This window comes from Cryptomeria japonica, chromosome 5 (genome assembly GCF_030272615.1).
Source record: "Cryptomeria japonica chromosome 5, Sugi_1.0, whole genome shotgun sequence".
Taxonomy (NCBI): domain Eukaryota; kingdom Viridiplantae; phylum Streptophyta; class Pinopsida; order Cupressales; family Cupressaceae; genus Cryptomeria; species Cryptomeria japonica.
This window is the reverse complement of record NC_081409.1, coordinates 652915699-652930308: the sequence shown is the minus strand read 5'-3', so window position 1 is coordinate 652930308 and position 14610 is coordinate 652915699. Positions and strand designations below refer to the sequence as shown.

The 14610-nt window shown below is 34.8% G+C and overlaps 1 protein-coding gene across 1 annotated transcript; it reads left to right on the top strand.

The window, feature by feature from the left end:
• Positions 1-2890: 2890 nt before the first annotated feature.
• On the top strand, positions 2891-4685 carry LOC131876032 (uncharacterized). The gene is made up of 5 exons (XM_059220796.1): positions 2891-3292; positions 3382-3396; positions 3507-3520; positions 3913-3934; positions 4071-4685. The coding sequence occupies exons 1-5, from the start codon at positions 2891-2893 to the stop codon at positions 4683-4685; spliced, it is 1068 nt and encodes a 355-aa protein (XP_059076779.1).
• The last annotated feature ends 9925 nt before the right edge of the window (positions 4686-14610 follow it).

Below are 14610 nucleotides of genomic sequence, written 5' to 3'. Positions count from 1 at the left end.
AGCTCCTCGGAAGGGCAGGCCTGCTAAAGATATTCACTAATGAAAGAAAAAGATGAGTCTAGCTTTCGGATCACCTAAAAAAGGTGAGAGAATACTCGCCTATCATCACAATCACATAAGACATGATGGTTCATTTTTAGCCAAAAAGACAAGTGTTCCTAGAAAGATTGAAGAAGACATAGAGTTTAGTTGAATTCTTTTAGGTAACCTGCAAAATAGATCCATTAGTACTTATTGATTGCTTTTGAATTATGTCTTTGACTAGCGTATCTTTGATAATTGTCCTGCAAAAAAGAGCTAGGCTGCCCAAAAATCTCACAAACAAGTTAGGGTTAGCATTAGCAATGATCGGATTAAAACTGAAAACCCTAAAAATGTAGTTTATTTAAAAAAACACAGGCAGAAACTCGTACGATATGATTTGACAGATCAAATGATAAAACTTTAGATTTCCCACAGGAGCAGAAACAGGCACGTACGACACAATAATAAGCTAATGCGAGTCAAAATAGATCCAGATAGAGACTCGTACTACACAACTTTAGACCTTGCATGACAAGCTAAATGATATCGTACTACATAGAAATCACCTGAAATGAGTCAGGATGAGGTTTTGTCCCATTTCACAAATAAGTTCGTATGAGCCAAAAAGGAAGCTCGTACGACATTCTGAACAAGACCCAGCAGAGATGAATGTTGATGAAGCTTAAGAGGCCAAAAATGATGAATTCGGCCCCACAGTGGGTGCCAAAATGTCGTGCTTGTGAAGTGTGTACCTGTTATACTTGTAGATGCAACACAAAACACTCAATAGATCATTACAAGCATGGTTAGAACATTTAAAACAAAGAAAGATAAACCATAGCTAAGCGATCGATTGCCTCCTAGTAAATGCGAGTATGAATTTTTCTCTCAGATCTAGTTATGCAATTCCAGTGACTTGACTACACCTAGATGGAGGATTTAAGATGATAATGATGATGCATTTAAACTAGAAATGATGAGATTAACTAGATTATAAGCAAATTAAGCTAGAAATAAGCTATATTTAAGCTAAAATTGATCATGATAACAATGCTAAAATGTTATATGCCTATAGTAACAATGATTGAATGCAAATGAGATGGATTCGGGATCCTTTGAACTCCAAAATGGGGTCTATTTATAGGATTTCCAAGGCCAGGGGTGAGGTGGCAGGAATCAACGGTCAAGATTAAGTCTGAAGATATCAATGGTTAAATTGAAGGTGATTGGAGAAGAGGTTGGATTAAAGGGAACAATTGGAGGTTGGTAGGAGAAGGGGTTGGATGAAAGGGGACAATGTCATCTCTATGGTGACAAGTGTCAAGAAGCTTCTAGAAGAGGTTGGATGAAAGGGAACACTTAGTGACAAGTGTCACAAAGCTTTTCTCATGAGAGGGCAAAGTGTTCAAGGAAAGGGGATATGGTGGTTAGGATGTGCAAGCTAGGACGGGGTTAGGCAAACCCAAGGTTAGATGGAATGGGTTAGGTTAGGTGGTTAGAAGTTAGGAGAATTTGAATTTAGAAATTCAAATAATAGGAAAAGGCTAATTAATTTCAACAACTCATTAATTGATTTGTTTTAATTAATTAAAGGATTTAGAAGAAATGAATTTGATGGAAGGAATTAATTAATCAAAGGGAACTATTGAAATGAACCTATTAAATAAATCCTTAGATTTATTAATAAGTAGATGAAAAAGAGGAATTTAATCAAATTGTTGATGAATTCAATTAAATTAGGAAGGGGGATTAATTAAATAATTGCTTATTATTTAATTAATTATCTTCAGACCATTTTTAGGTGTATACAATATCATAATAATTTAAGGCAAAGAATCAACCCATACTTGGATAACTATGGGTTTGATTTCTAGAATGAAGGCTAAAGCCTCGAATTGGTTCACATCCCATTATGTGTGTGAAATAATGTGAGAGGTCTAAAGACCTTATTCAAGACCAATAACATGGAATGTCTAGATGCAATTAAATAGTAATGAATTGTAAATCCAATAAAAGTCGCAAATTCTTTTGTAAGGTATAACATCATCAACAAATAATTTTAAATCAAGAAAGATGATCATTTTGTGAGAAGTCATTTTAACCAAATAAAATATTTTAGACAACAATAATGCATAACTTATATATATTGAATCATTAGTCATCTTGAGTTTATGTTTTAAGTGTATATCCCATCTCTTAAAATTTATCTAATTTTAACAAAAAAAAATATTAATTACAAAATTTATATCTAAGAAAAAGAAGTATTAAAAAAAATTGTTATCTTTCTTATTTATTTGACATAATTTAATATCAATATTTTCAAATTTTTAAATTTTATTTTTTTCTTCAACACATCGCACTTTTTATCAAAATGATAATAACTTAATAACAAATCAATTCAATATTAGACCTAACTAAAAAGATAAATATTTAACTGAGACTATGATGCATAGGAAGGAATGGAAAGAGAACCCATTATTATTTTAGTAGGATTCAACCACATTAATTAAGAATGTGGCAGTCCCCTCCTTTTTTATAGGCAACTAAAAGATAAAGCAACCAAAATAATTTATGATGAATTGCATACGTCAACACTTAAAAAAACACAACTATTGGTGAATCAATTATGATAGAACTTTTCACCATCCAAATATCTGTATGCAGTGTAGCTGACAACCTGGAATCCCAAATGATGAAAATTACATGATAGGAAATCTGTATACCATGATAACATTAACATCTCCTGAAATGGCTCTCCTCCGCCATTATAGCAGCTATCATTCCACTTTACATTTCAAGGATTTTACATTGTTGGCTGATTGCTTTGTGACTTTGAGGTGCTACAGTTATTCTGATAAAGAGATCAATGAGTTTTAGAAAAGGTGACCAAGTTGAAGTTTGCAGTGATGAAGAAGGTTTTAAGGGAGCCTGGTTCCCTGCAACCATAGTTAGGAAGGCTGGTCTAGGGTTTCTTGTTGAATTCAGAGATTTAGTGACTGATGATGGGAAATCGAAACTGAGAGAAAAAATTGAGGTTGATGAGATAAGGCCTCAACCACCTTATATGAACAGGCAGCATTTTGTGATAGATGAACAAGTTGATGCATATGATCAAGATGGTTGGTGGGAAGGAGTAATAGGAAATGTTCTAGATGATAATAACTATGTTATTTTCTTTAGCCACTTTGGTGAGAAAGGTGAATTCAATGTATCTCAACTTCGCCTTCATCTGGACTGGGTAGATGAAAAGTGGCTTCAGCCTTCACAGGTATTGGATATACATTAAAAATTGTACTACCTCTTTTAACTTTCATGTTTATAATGGTGGTTGTTTTAATGTTTATTGCTGTTCTCTAGCTTCCATGGTATTGGGTATATTGTTTGTTGTGATGTTTTGCCTATTGGGTTGAACTTTTTCAAGCAATATAATACAGTTTTGGATTTTTTTCACTTGCACAAAGTGAGGTTTTGTGTTCCTTCAGATATGCTTTGACAGGTATGCTGCACATAAAGACCAAAATGTATTATCTTTAAAGTTTCAGTGATACTGATTAGAGCTCTTAGAAGTGTAAGATGGTGATTTCTTTCAGTCAATTCATTTGATTCTTTGATAATATTTGTGTGATGTGATTTTCTGGTCAAGTTTGTTCGCCTTCACCAGAAATAGTTCTGAAATTTTTGTGTGGAATTCCATAAGCTACAGAATTAAGGCACCATCATGGTCAAATAAACGAGTTTCGTATGGATGATTTAGTAGAGTAAATGAATTCAGTGTATATAGCAAACATTTCTACCAATCTGTACAGTTTTTGTAGGTAATCCTCTGTAAGGATTATGCTCCAAAAAATAAAACATTCTTTGCTGGTATTTCCTTTTGAAATGTCACAGTTGGATTTTACCTTTGTCTAAGGTTAGTTTTCAAGGGCACTTCTATTCTCTTTGATGGATGTTGAATAATTTATTTAACTCCACAAATGTAGACATGATTATTATATGTTTCTTTATGCTCATACATAGTTGGAGCTTATTAATGGATATACATGCAGACAACAATACAACATCATGTGCCCTGTCCAAATTGTCAGGAGAACATGGAACATATTTCTCCAAGGCCAGAAAGAAGATCGACTAGGTTGAACAAAGGCAAAAGTAAAACCTACGATGATGAAATCCCAGAACAAGATAAGGCAGATGCACCATGTGGGTATTTACAAAGTGCAGGAACTAAGCTGAATGAGAAAACAGGAAAGAGAAAACTGAGTGCTAATAATCAGTTGCATGATGATTCTCTTGAAAAGGAAAAAATGGGTGTAGCAGGAAAGGATGTGGAAAGTGCAGAGACTTTCTCTACATCTAAGAAACAAATTATTGATTTGTGCAAGTCACAAGCAGAATTTTCAATAGACACCGAAGTTACACTTTCTGAAGATATGGAGAAAACTACTGGTTATCCTGTTAATACTCCTGAAATAAGTGCAAGTGCAAATTTGAAAAAGAGTGAGCTCCATGCTTATCATTCAATTCTTAAGGCATTGTATCTTCAGGGAAATCATACTTGGGAAATTGAAGTTCTTCTTACAGATATTAGAGAAGTGTTACATATTACTCAGGAGGAGCATGCAACCCAGCTCAGACACATAATTTCTGCTCAACGTAAGTGAGATGCTTTGTTTTCAATGATACTAGATTTTCATAATCTATAGTTTTAGATTATGTCGCGGTTTTTTATCAACATTTCAAATCACACTTGATGATGTATCATCAGATCCATATCCAAATATGTAATAAGTTGTCTTCAGGCTTATGCTGCTTAACAAATGTCCTATATGACTAAAAATACAGCTCTTGTATGACTCATTTTCAATAGAGTCCATGCACAAACTGTCAAAACATTCTGTGTTCACTACTATAACAGTATTTCTTCTATGGTTTGCATGTAGGAACTTGAATGATGACAGTCATCATTCACTGCATTTCATGAACTTTATTATGGGACTTATATAATTAGAGATTTTTTAACCCTATTGTAACGAAGTCTATATTTAACTCTACCATGTTCTCGTGCTATTTCTGTACCTGGAACTTCTAAAGGTTGTTTTCAGTTTGGATTCGAATGGGAAAGATCATGTTTCATGAGAATTGATTGTTCTGAAATCTAAAGCTCTAAGAGTCATTATCAACTGGTATTTAATGAATTGTCTTTACCACTAAGTTATTTTGTTTGTTATTCTATTGTAAAGAAAACATGTATGACTAATATTGTTTAATGTATGGTTTTTTAATACTCCTTTAAAAAGGAACCAGTCTTCTACTGCTTTTAACTTGCATAAGTGTGCTCTATACATTCTTTGTCTTACCTTTCAGTTCTACCGCATGTTTATTTGTGAACATTAATATTTATTTATTCCTTAACAAATTCTAATTAGGTTTCTTCTAGAGGAGTCATAACTTTAATTACGATTAAGTACAATGGAATATACAATTAGTGAAATGTGATTTTTAAAGTACAAGTTACATAGTTAAAAATTAATATTTATTTATTCCTTAACAAATTCTAGTTAGGTTTCTTCTAGAGGAGTCATAACTTTAATTATGATTAAGTACAATGGAATATACAATTAGTGAAATGTGATCTTTAAAGTACAAATTACAGAGTTAAAAATTATAAGATATCAAATATTTATAAGGGTGATTTTAAATTTTATAATTATACTAAAAAAATATATTATTGTGATGTTAAAATTTATGTGTGTTAATTTTTATTTAATTTTATATCTATTTCAAAATAATGTTTTAATGTTATTAAATAGTGATATGTTTCACATTTTTATTTTAAGTTTCTATTCTTTTCTAATTCTAATTCAATATTTTCATCTTTAATTTCACACCGTTCCATAATTCAATCTAAATCTTAAATTATATTCTAATTTGTTTTGTGCATATTTTAGCACATCTGTCTAGTACACTTTTCTTTGCACATGATCCATGCCTCAAGATCCCATATTCCTTGTCTTGTGTTGATCCCATAATGTGTGACTTTACTCCCATAGACCCGCTATGTTTTTATGTTAGAGATATTTCATTCTTGATTTTGGGGATTTTGATCTATATTTTTTGATTGATTAATCGTGATCTAGATTTTAACTAGTGGTTGTATTTCTATTTAGGGTTGCATTCAAACATATCTAATTTATAATATTGATTTTTTAATTTATTAAATCTAAAAGTGTTTTACAATTCCTTATCTCTCTATGTTTTATAATGCATGTTGCATTTTTAATTGTAGGAGTCATTTGGGATCTTAACCTTCATTTGAGAATATATACCTATGTAAATCTTATGCTATGGTTGGCTACTCTAATGATACAAAAAAATTCTTTATATATTTTCTTTAATTCGTAAACAATATCACATGTTGGCTCATTACATATGATGTGGACACTTGTCACTAGCTAGTCTAACCTTCATCTAGGGTTTCTTTATCCTTTCTATAAGGATTCATGTTTCATTGTAATCATTCATTATCTTTTGTGCATCAATATAGTTCTTATGTTGTAGAGAAAATATATCTTGATTGATTTATAGTTAGAAGTATTTTGCCTATGTAAGTGATTGTTGGGATTTGTTGGGTTGGATCAATAAATTCAACATGGTATCAAGGCTTCAATTCTACAAGTTGTTTAAATTTTAAGGAATCAAACCTTGAGCAATTTTTTGGTGCACTTTGAGCTCAAACAAATGTTGTCATCTAAAATAAAGGGAAATGGGATCTCTAAGACTAAATAATGCAACCTAAATATCTCAAATCCTTTTATGACATTAGGAACATGAATAGGCCTAGGCTACTATCCCCAAGGAAAAGCTAGATAGAAGGTTTCCTATTCCATTTGTTCGAAAAGATTGAGATACTAAAGTCTATTCAAGTAAAGTAGATTAACAATGATGATGACTAAATGTGACAAAATGCAACAAATACAAAATGATATATTGAAACAATAAAAAAAATATGAGATAGAGACATGGAGAGGAACTTGGAACTGAAATCGAGAGTTGAGTGTGTTGGATAGAAGTGTTAGGTTCTTGTGTCTGAAGGTGATGAAGGTCTCAAGAGACAATAGAAAATGAAACCAAGAAGTTCTAAACATGTCTCCTAAAAATCTAGGTCAAACTAGAAAGATAGGGGTGTTGGGTGCTCTAGTCTAAGGTTTTTTGTACATTCAAAGTCTATTAATGTCTCTAACTATCTTCTTTGCATGCCTGTAACTTTCCCACTATCAAATCTACACCTATAGACACAAAAATTGGGGGAAAAGTGTTGTACATGGCTTGCCTAAGCCAAACCTTGTGTTAGTATTCTCATTTCAACAATAGTGATTATGAGATAGGATGTGTTCCCTCAGAAGGACAAAGGCTAAATAAATGACGAATGTTTATATGATAAGATTTTACCTTTGGTATGAAATCCTTTCAAGTCCAATCTCACAAAAAAAGTTCAATGTGATTGACTAATGCACCAAGAACTTTCATGAGGCTAATGAACGAGGTATTGAAGAAATTCTTGTGTAAGTTTATTATTGTGTTTTTGGATGACATTCTAATTTTCAATAGAACAAAAGAGGAGCATTTGTTGTAGTTAAGACAAGTTTTGTAGAGGTTGAGAGAAGAAAAATTGTTGATCAATATCAAGAAGTGTACTTTCATGAAGGATGAGTTAGTCTATTTAGGATTTATGATATCTGAGGATGGTTTGAAGATAGAACCTGAGAAAGTGAAAGCCATTATTGAGTGGCCTACACCAGAAAGCATTGGAGAGGTAAGATTATTTCATGGATTGGCTAGTTTTTATCGGAAGTTTATAAGAAATTTCAGTTCAGTTTGTAACCCTATGACTAAGACCATGAGAGGAGATCGGAAGGAATTCAAGTGGACCACCGGAGAAAACAAAATTTTTGAATTGTTGAAGCAGAAAGTGACTGAGCAGCTTGTGTTGGCTTTACTGGATTTCAATAAAGTAATTCAAGTGGACTGTGATGCAAGTGGAACAGCAATAGGAGCAATTTTGAGTCAAGAAGGGAGAACAATAGCCTATTTCAGTGAGAAATTGAATAATGCCTGGAAGAGATATTCAATGTATGATCAGGAATTTTATGCCATAGTTCAAGCCTTGAAGAAATGGAGACACTACTTGTTGCCTAAGGAATTTGTATTGTATACTAATCATCAAGCTTTGTAGTATTTTAACAGTCAGAGTAAATTGAATCAAAGACATATGAAATGGGTAGAATTATTGCATAGTTACACCTTTGTGTTGAAGCATAGAAGTGGGAAATCTAAAAAAGTTGTTGATGCATTGAGTAGGAGAAGGAATTTGCTGAAAGAGATGAGAGTGACAGTATTAGGTTTTGAAGATTTGAAGACCTTGTATGATGAAGACTCGAATTCTGCAGAACCTTGGAAAGCATGTAGAAAACCGGTTATGGTTTATAGGAGCAAATGGTTGGATTATTTCATACAGGATGGGATGTTATTCAAGGGAGTTCAGTTATGCATACCTAAGAGTTCCATGAGAGAGGACCTAATCAAAGAGAAACATAGTGGAGGTTTAGCCGGACATTTTGTCATTGATAAAACAGTTGCATTGGTGAGTGAAGAGTAATTTTGGCCCCATATTCATAAGGATGTTAAGAGATATGTGCAGAGTTGTAGAGTTTGTCAAGTTGCAAAAGGTAGTAGTCAAAATGTGGGATTATATAAACCTTTGATAGTACCGGTAAGACCTTGGGAGGATATAAGCATGGATTTTGTACTTGGATTGCCTAAGACACTGAGAGGGAAAGATTCTATATTTGTGGTAGTGGATGGATTTTCAAAGATGGCTCATTTAATACCTTGTAAGAAGACATAAGATGCATTACATCTAGCAGACCTATTTTTCAAAGAAGTGGTGAGATTGCATGGATTACCTAACAGCATAGTTTCAGACAAAGATACTAAGTTTGTTGGTTATTTTTTGAGAACACTTTGGAAGAAGATGAAGATAGATTTGTGTTGGAATGTGTGCAGAGTTTGATGACATGATGGGATTGTATGTTGTCATTGATGTCAATATGCTAAAGTATGAACCGGTATATTGAACTAAGCAAATTGGCAAGTGAACCGGTATGATGGTATGAACCGGTATATTGAAGTAAGCAAACTGGCAAGTGAACTGGTATGATGGTATTAATGGGTGTATGCAAAAAGTGAACCGATATGTTGGAGTGTGAACCGGTATATGTAAAGTTTGTATCAGAGTTTCATTTAATATGACTGTCAGTTGGTAGTCTTAGCTTCAAGGTTTCCGGTTGATGCATTCCAAGTCTGTGTGATTTGACTAACGACATCCTGTGATGAGTTAACATTGAAATGAAGATTAGATTGCATTGCCATGTCAACCTTGTGCGTGTGAAGAATCTCCTTGAGGATCTTGCATGAAGAAGATTGATTCTATCTACCTCAAGAATGTGCGAAATCTTAGTAAACAGTGGAGAGCGCGTGATGGGCTATCAGCTTCCAGAAGCGGTGAAGAACGGATGATGGAAAATGTCTTGTGATTTGTTCAAGATTGTTTTACCCTATGTAATGTGTTTAAACGGCCAATATTGGACCGATTGTATTGTTAACCTAGATTCTTAGGGCTTTAGGTTTTGGCCACCGACCTAATTGTTGTCTATAAGATCGATGATGATTTTCATTTGAAGTTGTTGGCAAATGAATGTATGTGAGGTGATTCTTGCTAGACCAAAGGAGTAAGCAGAGATTTGCAGAGTGTGATTACAGATGTAAAGAAACTGAAGCGGATCTGCCTTGGCATTAAGTGCTATTATCATATCAGTTTATTACCTATTGACTTCTAACCATTTTAGAAGATGGAAAATCCCTTTACTGGGTAGCTTTAACAGGCTTTCTATAAATCCTTTAACAGGGTGACTCAAAATCATTGAGTTCTTCAAATCCTCTTACAAGGTAACCTTTAATAGGGTTTTAACTTCTAACCAGGTATTTAGCCATCCCTTAACTAGTTGATCCCTAGCAGGATCGGTTCCTAGCAAAACCTGTTGTAAAGTCTTTAACCAGACTAGGCTCCTAACAGAGAGAACTTCATAAGAGTTCAAGAACAACTTGTGGGTATTCATCCCCATTGTGGTTTTCCCCAGTTGGGTTTCCACGTGAAAAATAGTGTGTTATGTGTTATGCTTTTTCATGTGATGTTTTAGTGTTTTCTATTAAGTGATAATGCAAGCTGATCCAATGGTCATTGTATTTCTGATGTATTACTTTCTTAAGCATATGGGTGAAGTTGAGATGAGATATTAGGTTTTGAGAAGATCTAGATGTTACCGGTTTATGTCTTTTACAGTCATACTTTGTTTTATAGACAGTGCCTTGATTTAGATTGGTGTTATTGTTTACCAGTTAGTACAGTCTTTGTAGTTTAAGTTGTTTAAGAAGTTTTTGTTCATACTGATTCACCCCCCCCTCTCAGTATCTGTTGGGTATTTACTATTCATCATTATTCATCAATTGGTATCAGAGCGTCCTCCAGGTCCTCTATGTTATAGGCTTAACCGCTTGAGGAAAAGATCCTATTCTAATGATGAAGAGGGAAGGTCCTAAGTTCAACAGATATAACTTTAAGATATGGAAGGACAAAATGAAGATCTACACTAAAAGCATGGGTGCTCAACACTGGAACTATGTTGACAATACTTATGTTGTCCCTACTGGTACTCTCACCGATGATCAAAGAAGAGAAATTTAGGAGAATGGGCAAGTCATGGAAGCTCTTATCAGCAGTCTATCTGATATTGAGTTTATAGATGTTCAGGATAAAGACAATCCCAAAGATGTATGGGATACTCTAGAGACTATCTATGGCGATGATGAGCATGTGAAGAAAGCTAAGGAAGAAAGCCTTAGAGGAAAATTTGAAGACATACAGATGGTTGAAGGAGAGACCATTCAACAATAAGGGATAAGTATTAAAACTATTGTAGGAGACATCAAGATTGCAGGAGGAAAAATAGATGATCCCACTGTTGTTAGCAAAGTTTTGAGATCCTTATTATTGATCTATGCAATAAGGGTTGCCGCTATTCAGGAGTTGAGATCTATTGATAAGACAAAGGTATCCCTTGACTCCATCATTGCTAAGTTGACCACATATGAGCTAAACGGTTATGATGGAAGTGTTTAGAAGACTGAATTAGGATTTAGAGCATATGTTGCACTATCTAGAAAGGGAAAAGAGGTTGGTACTAGCTGTGAACCCAAACAAAGCAAGGATATGGATGATGAGGAGATCCTGATGGAGTTTGAAGCTCTTCTTGCCAAAAAACTTCCTAAAGGAACTAGACAATACAAAGGTAAGCTCCCTTTGAAATATTTTTCTTGCAATAAGATAGGACACATTGCTGTCAACTGTCCCAACAATGATAATAAGGACAAACCGGAGAAGTTTAAAAAGTTCAAAGGAGGAAATAGGAGAAACTGTCTTGTTGTAGTTGATGAAGGTGTCATTGATGATGAATTAGGAGATGAAGAAAGCGAAGACATAGTGTTTGTAGCCTTTAAGGAAGATGTGTCAGACAAGAAGGCTCTTGTCTCTCGCTTTGATAATTCTAATGAGTGGATTATTGATAGTGGATGTTCTCACCACATGATTGGTGACTGGAGGAAGTTTTTGTCTCTGGAAGAGTACGATGGAGGTGTAGTCCGATTTGGTAATGATGCACCATGTATGGTAAAAGGAAAAGGGTCCATTTCTCTAAATGGAAAAAGCAGTGCTGATAATGTGTATTGGGGAGAAGGTCTCAGGCATAACCTTTTGAGTGTTTCCCAGTTGAATGATAAAGGACTCACTTTGGAATTCAAAGATGGAGTGTGCAAAATAAAAGGAAAGAGTGGTGAACTAATGGCCACCGGTATGCAGACCAAAGGTAACTTATTTCAGTTAAATACAAATATCAGTCAATGTCTAATGGCTAAGTTTGATGACGGTTGGATATGGCATAGGAGACTTTGCCATGTAAATTTTTATAATATTGTGAAAGCCAGTAAGATCAAGGCAGTTAGAAGATTTCCTGTGCTAAACAAACTGAAGAATCCTTTGTGCAGAGAATCAACTGGGGAAAATGTCTTCCTCAACCTTCAAAGGTAAATCTTTCATAGCAGATAATTTACTTGATCTTGTGCACACTGATTTGTGTGGTCCTATGAAAACTAGGAGTGTTCAGGGAGATAGGTACTTTATGATTCTTACTGATGATTGCTCAAGAATTATGTGGGTCACATTCTTGAAAGACAAGTCTAAAGCTTTTGGAAAGTTTAAAGCCTTCAAAGCACTAGTTGAAAAGGAAAGCGGTAAGAGGATTAAATGTCTTAGAACTGACCAAGGAGGTGAGTTCATTTATGGTGAATTCAATAAGTACTGTGAAGAGAATGGCATCAAGAGGCAACTGTCAACCCCCCGGCTCCATAGCAAAATGGCCTAGTAGAAAGGAATAACTGGACTATATTTGAAGCAGCCAGAACGATGTTGATTCAAAGGAAGGTTGCTCACACTTTTTGGAGAGAAGCGGTGGGCACTGTAGTCTACACTATGAACTGGGTACTCATCAAGAAAGGTAAGGATAAAACTCCTTATGAGTATTGGACCAGTAAGACTCTGGTAGTAAGTTATTTTAGAGTGTTTGGTAGCAAGTGTTATATCAAGAGAAGTGAATACCAGAGCAAGTTTGATGCAAAATGTGATGAGGGAATATTCCTAGGGTATTCCACCAAGAGCAAAGATCTCAAGTGTTTTAACAATAGGACTCAGAGAATTGTTGAAAGTATCATTGTTAGAGTTGATGAAACCTCTGAGAAACCTAAAGAAACTAGTAGCGAGCGAGCAGTAGATGAACTGAATGTAACCTTCTGGGAACCGATTGCAAAACAACCAAGTACAAGTAACAGTGCTCCTACACCAATAGATGTTGATGAAGATGAGGATGAAGAGGAAAAGAAAGAGGAATTAGTTAAGATCATTCCTAGGTATGTAAAGTTGCATCATGATCCAAAGCAGATCATAGGAGATAAGGATGCAAGAATACTTACAAGAAGAAAGGTCCGAGAGAATTCTTGCATGATTTCTAAATTTGAGTCCAAAACATTTAAAGAGGCACACAATGATGAAGACTCGATTAAGGCTATGGAAGAGGAACTTGACCGGATAGAAAAGAATGGTACATGGTCTTTGGTACCCAGACCTGAGCACAAAAATGTTATTGGCACCAAATGGGTTCTTAGAAACAAGCTGAATGAAGATGGCATAGTGGTAAGAAACAAAGCAAGATTGGTATGTAAGGGATATGCTCAAGAAGAAGGAGAAGACTATGGAGAAACCTTTGCTCCAGTAGCTAGATTGGAAGGAGTTTGAATGCTACTTGCATATGAAACCTTCAAGGGATTCAAAGTGTATCAGATGGATGTGAAATCTGCATTCCTAAATGGAATACTTGAAGAGGAAGTGTATATAGAGTAACCAGATGGGTTTTCCCTATCAGAAGACAGTGATATGGTGTGTAGGCTACATAAAGCCTTGTATGGATTGAAGAAAGCACCTAGAGCATGGTATGAATGTTTACACTCCCATCTTGTGAAGATTGGATTTGAAAGAATAAGTGAAGATAACAATATCTAACTGAAGACAGAAGGAGATTAGATTTTGATCTGTAAAGTGTTTTTTGATGACATATTTTTTGGTGGAGATGACAAGATGAGCCATGCGTTTGCAAATGAAATGAAGAAGGAATTCAAGATGTCACTAATTAGAGAGATTAAGTTCTTCATTGTATTATAGATTCAACAAATGAAAGATGGTATCTTTATCACATAGTCCAAGTATGTCAAAGAGGTGTTGAAGACCTTTGGCATGGAAGACAGCAAACCGGATGGTACACTGATGATGGCTGGTTGTAAATTGTCAAAAGAAGATGACTCGGTGTTGGTGAATGAGAAGGAACACCGGTCAATGATTGGTAAGTTGCACTATGTAGTACACAGCAGATCGGACATTGCACATGCAGTGGGAATTGCTACACATTTCTAGAAAAGTCCAAGAGAATCCCACTTGGTAGCAATTAAGTGGATTATTAGATATCTGAAGGGCACTATAGATTATGGATTGTGGTATCCATACAATAATGATTTCAATCTCAAAGTGTTTACTGATGCCAATTGGGATGGTAATGTGGATGACCGGAAGAGCACAACCGGTGGTGCATTCTTTCTCGGTGGTAGACTAGTCTCATGGATGAGCAAGAAGCAAAGTTGTATCTCTCAGTCCACAGTAGAAGCAGAATATGTAGCAACATTTATGAACTTCACTCAAACAATTTGGATGAAGCATGTATTAAGTGGTTTCAAAGTCCATGTATCTGAACCGGTGAGTATATTTTGCGATAACACAAGTGCAATTAATATTTCCAAGAATCTGGTATTGCATGCTAGAACCAAGCACTTCAAGCTCAAGTATCATTTCTTGAGGGAAAAAGTTCAAAACAA

Coding starts and splice junctions, on each gene's coding strand:
- LOC131876032 (XM_059220796.1), top strand. CDS start 2,891: ATGAGTTTTAGAAAAGGTGACCAAGTTGAAGTTTGCAGTGATGAAGAA. Junction 3,935..4,070: donor GGATTTTACCTTTGTCTAAG/GTTAGTTTTCAA, acceptor ATATACATGCAG/ACAACAATACAACATCATGT.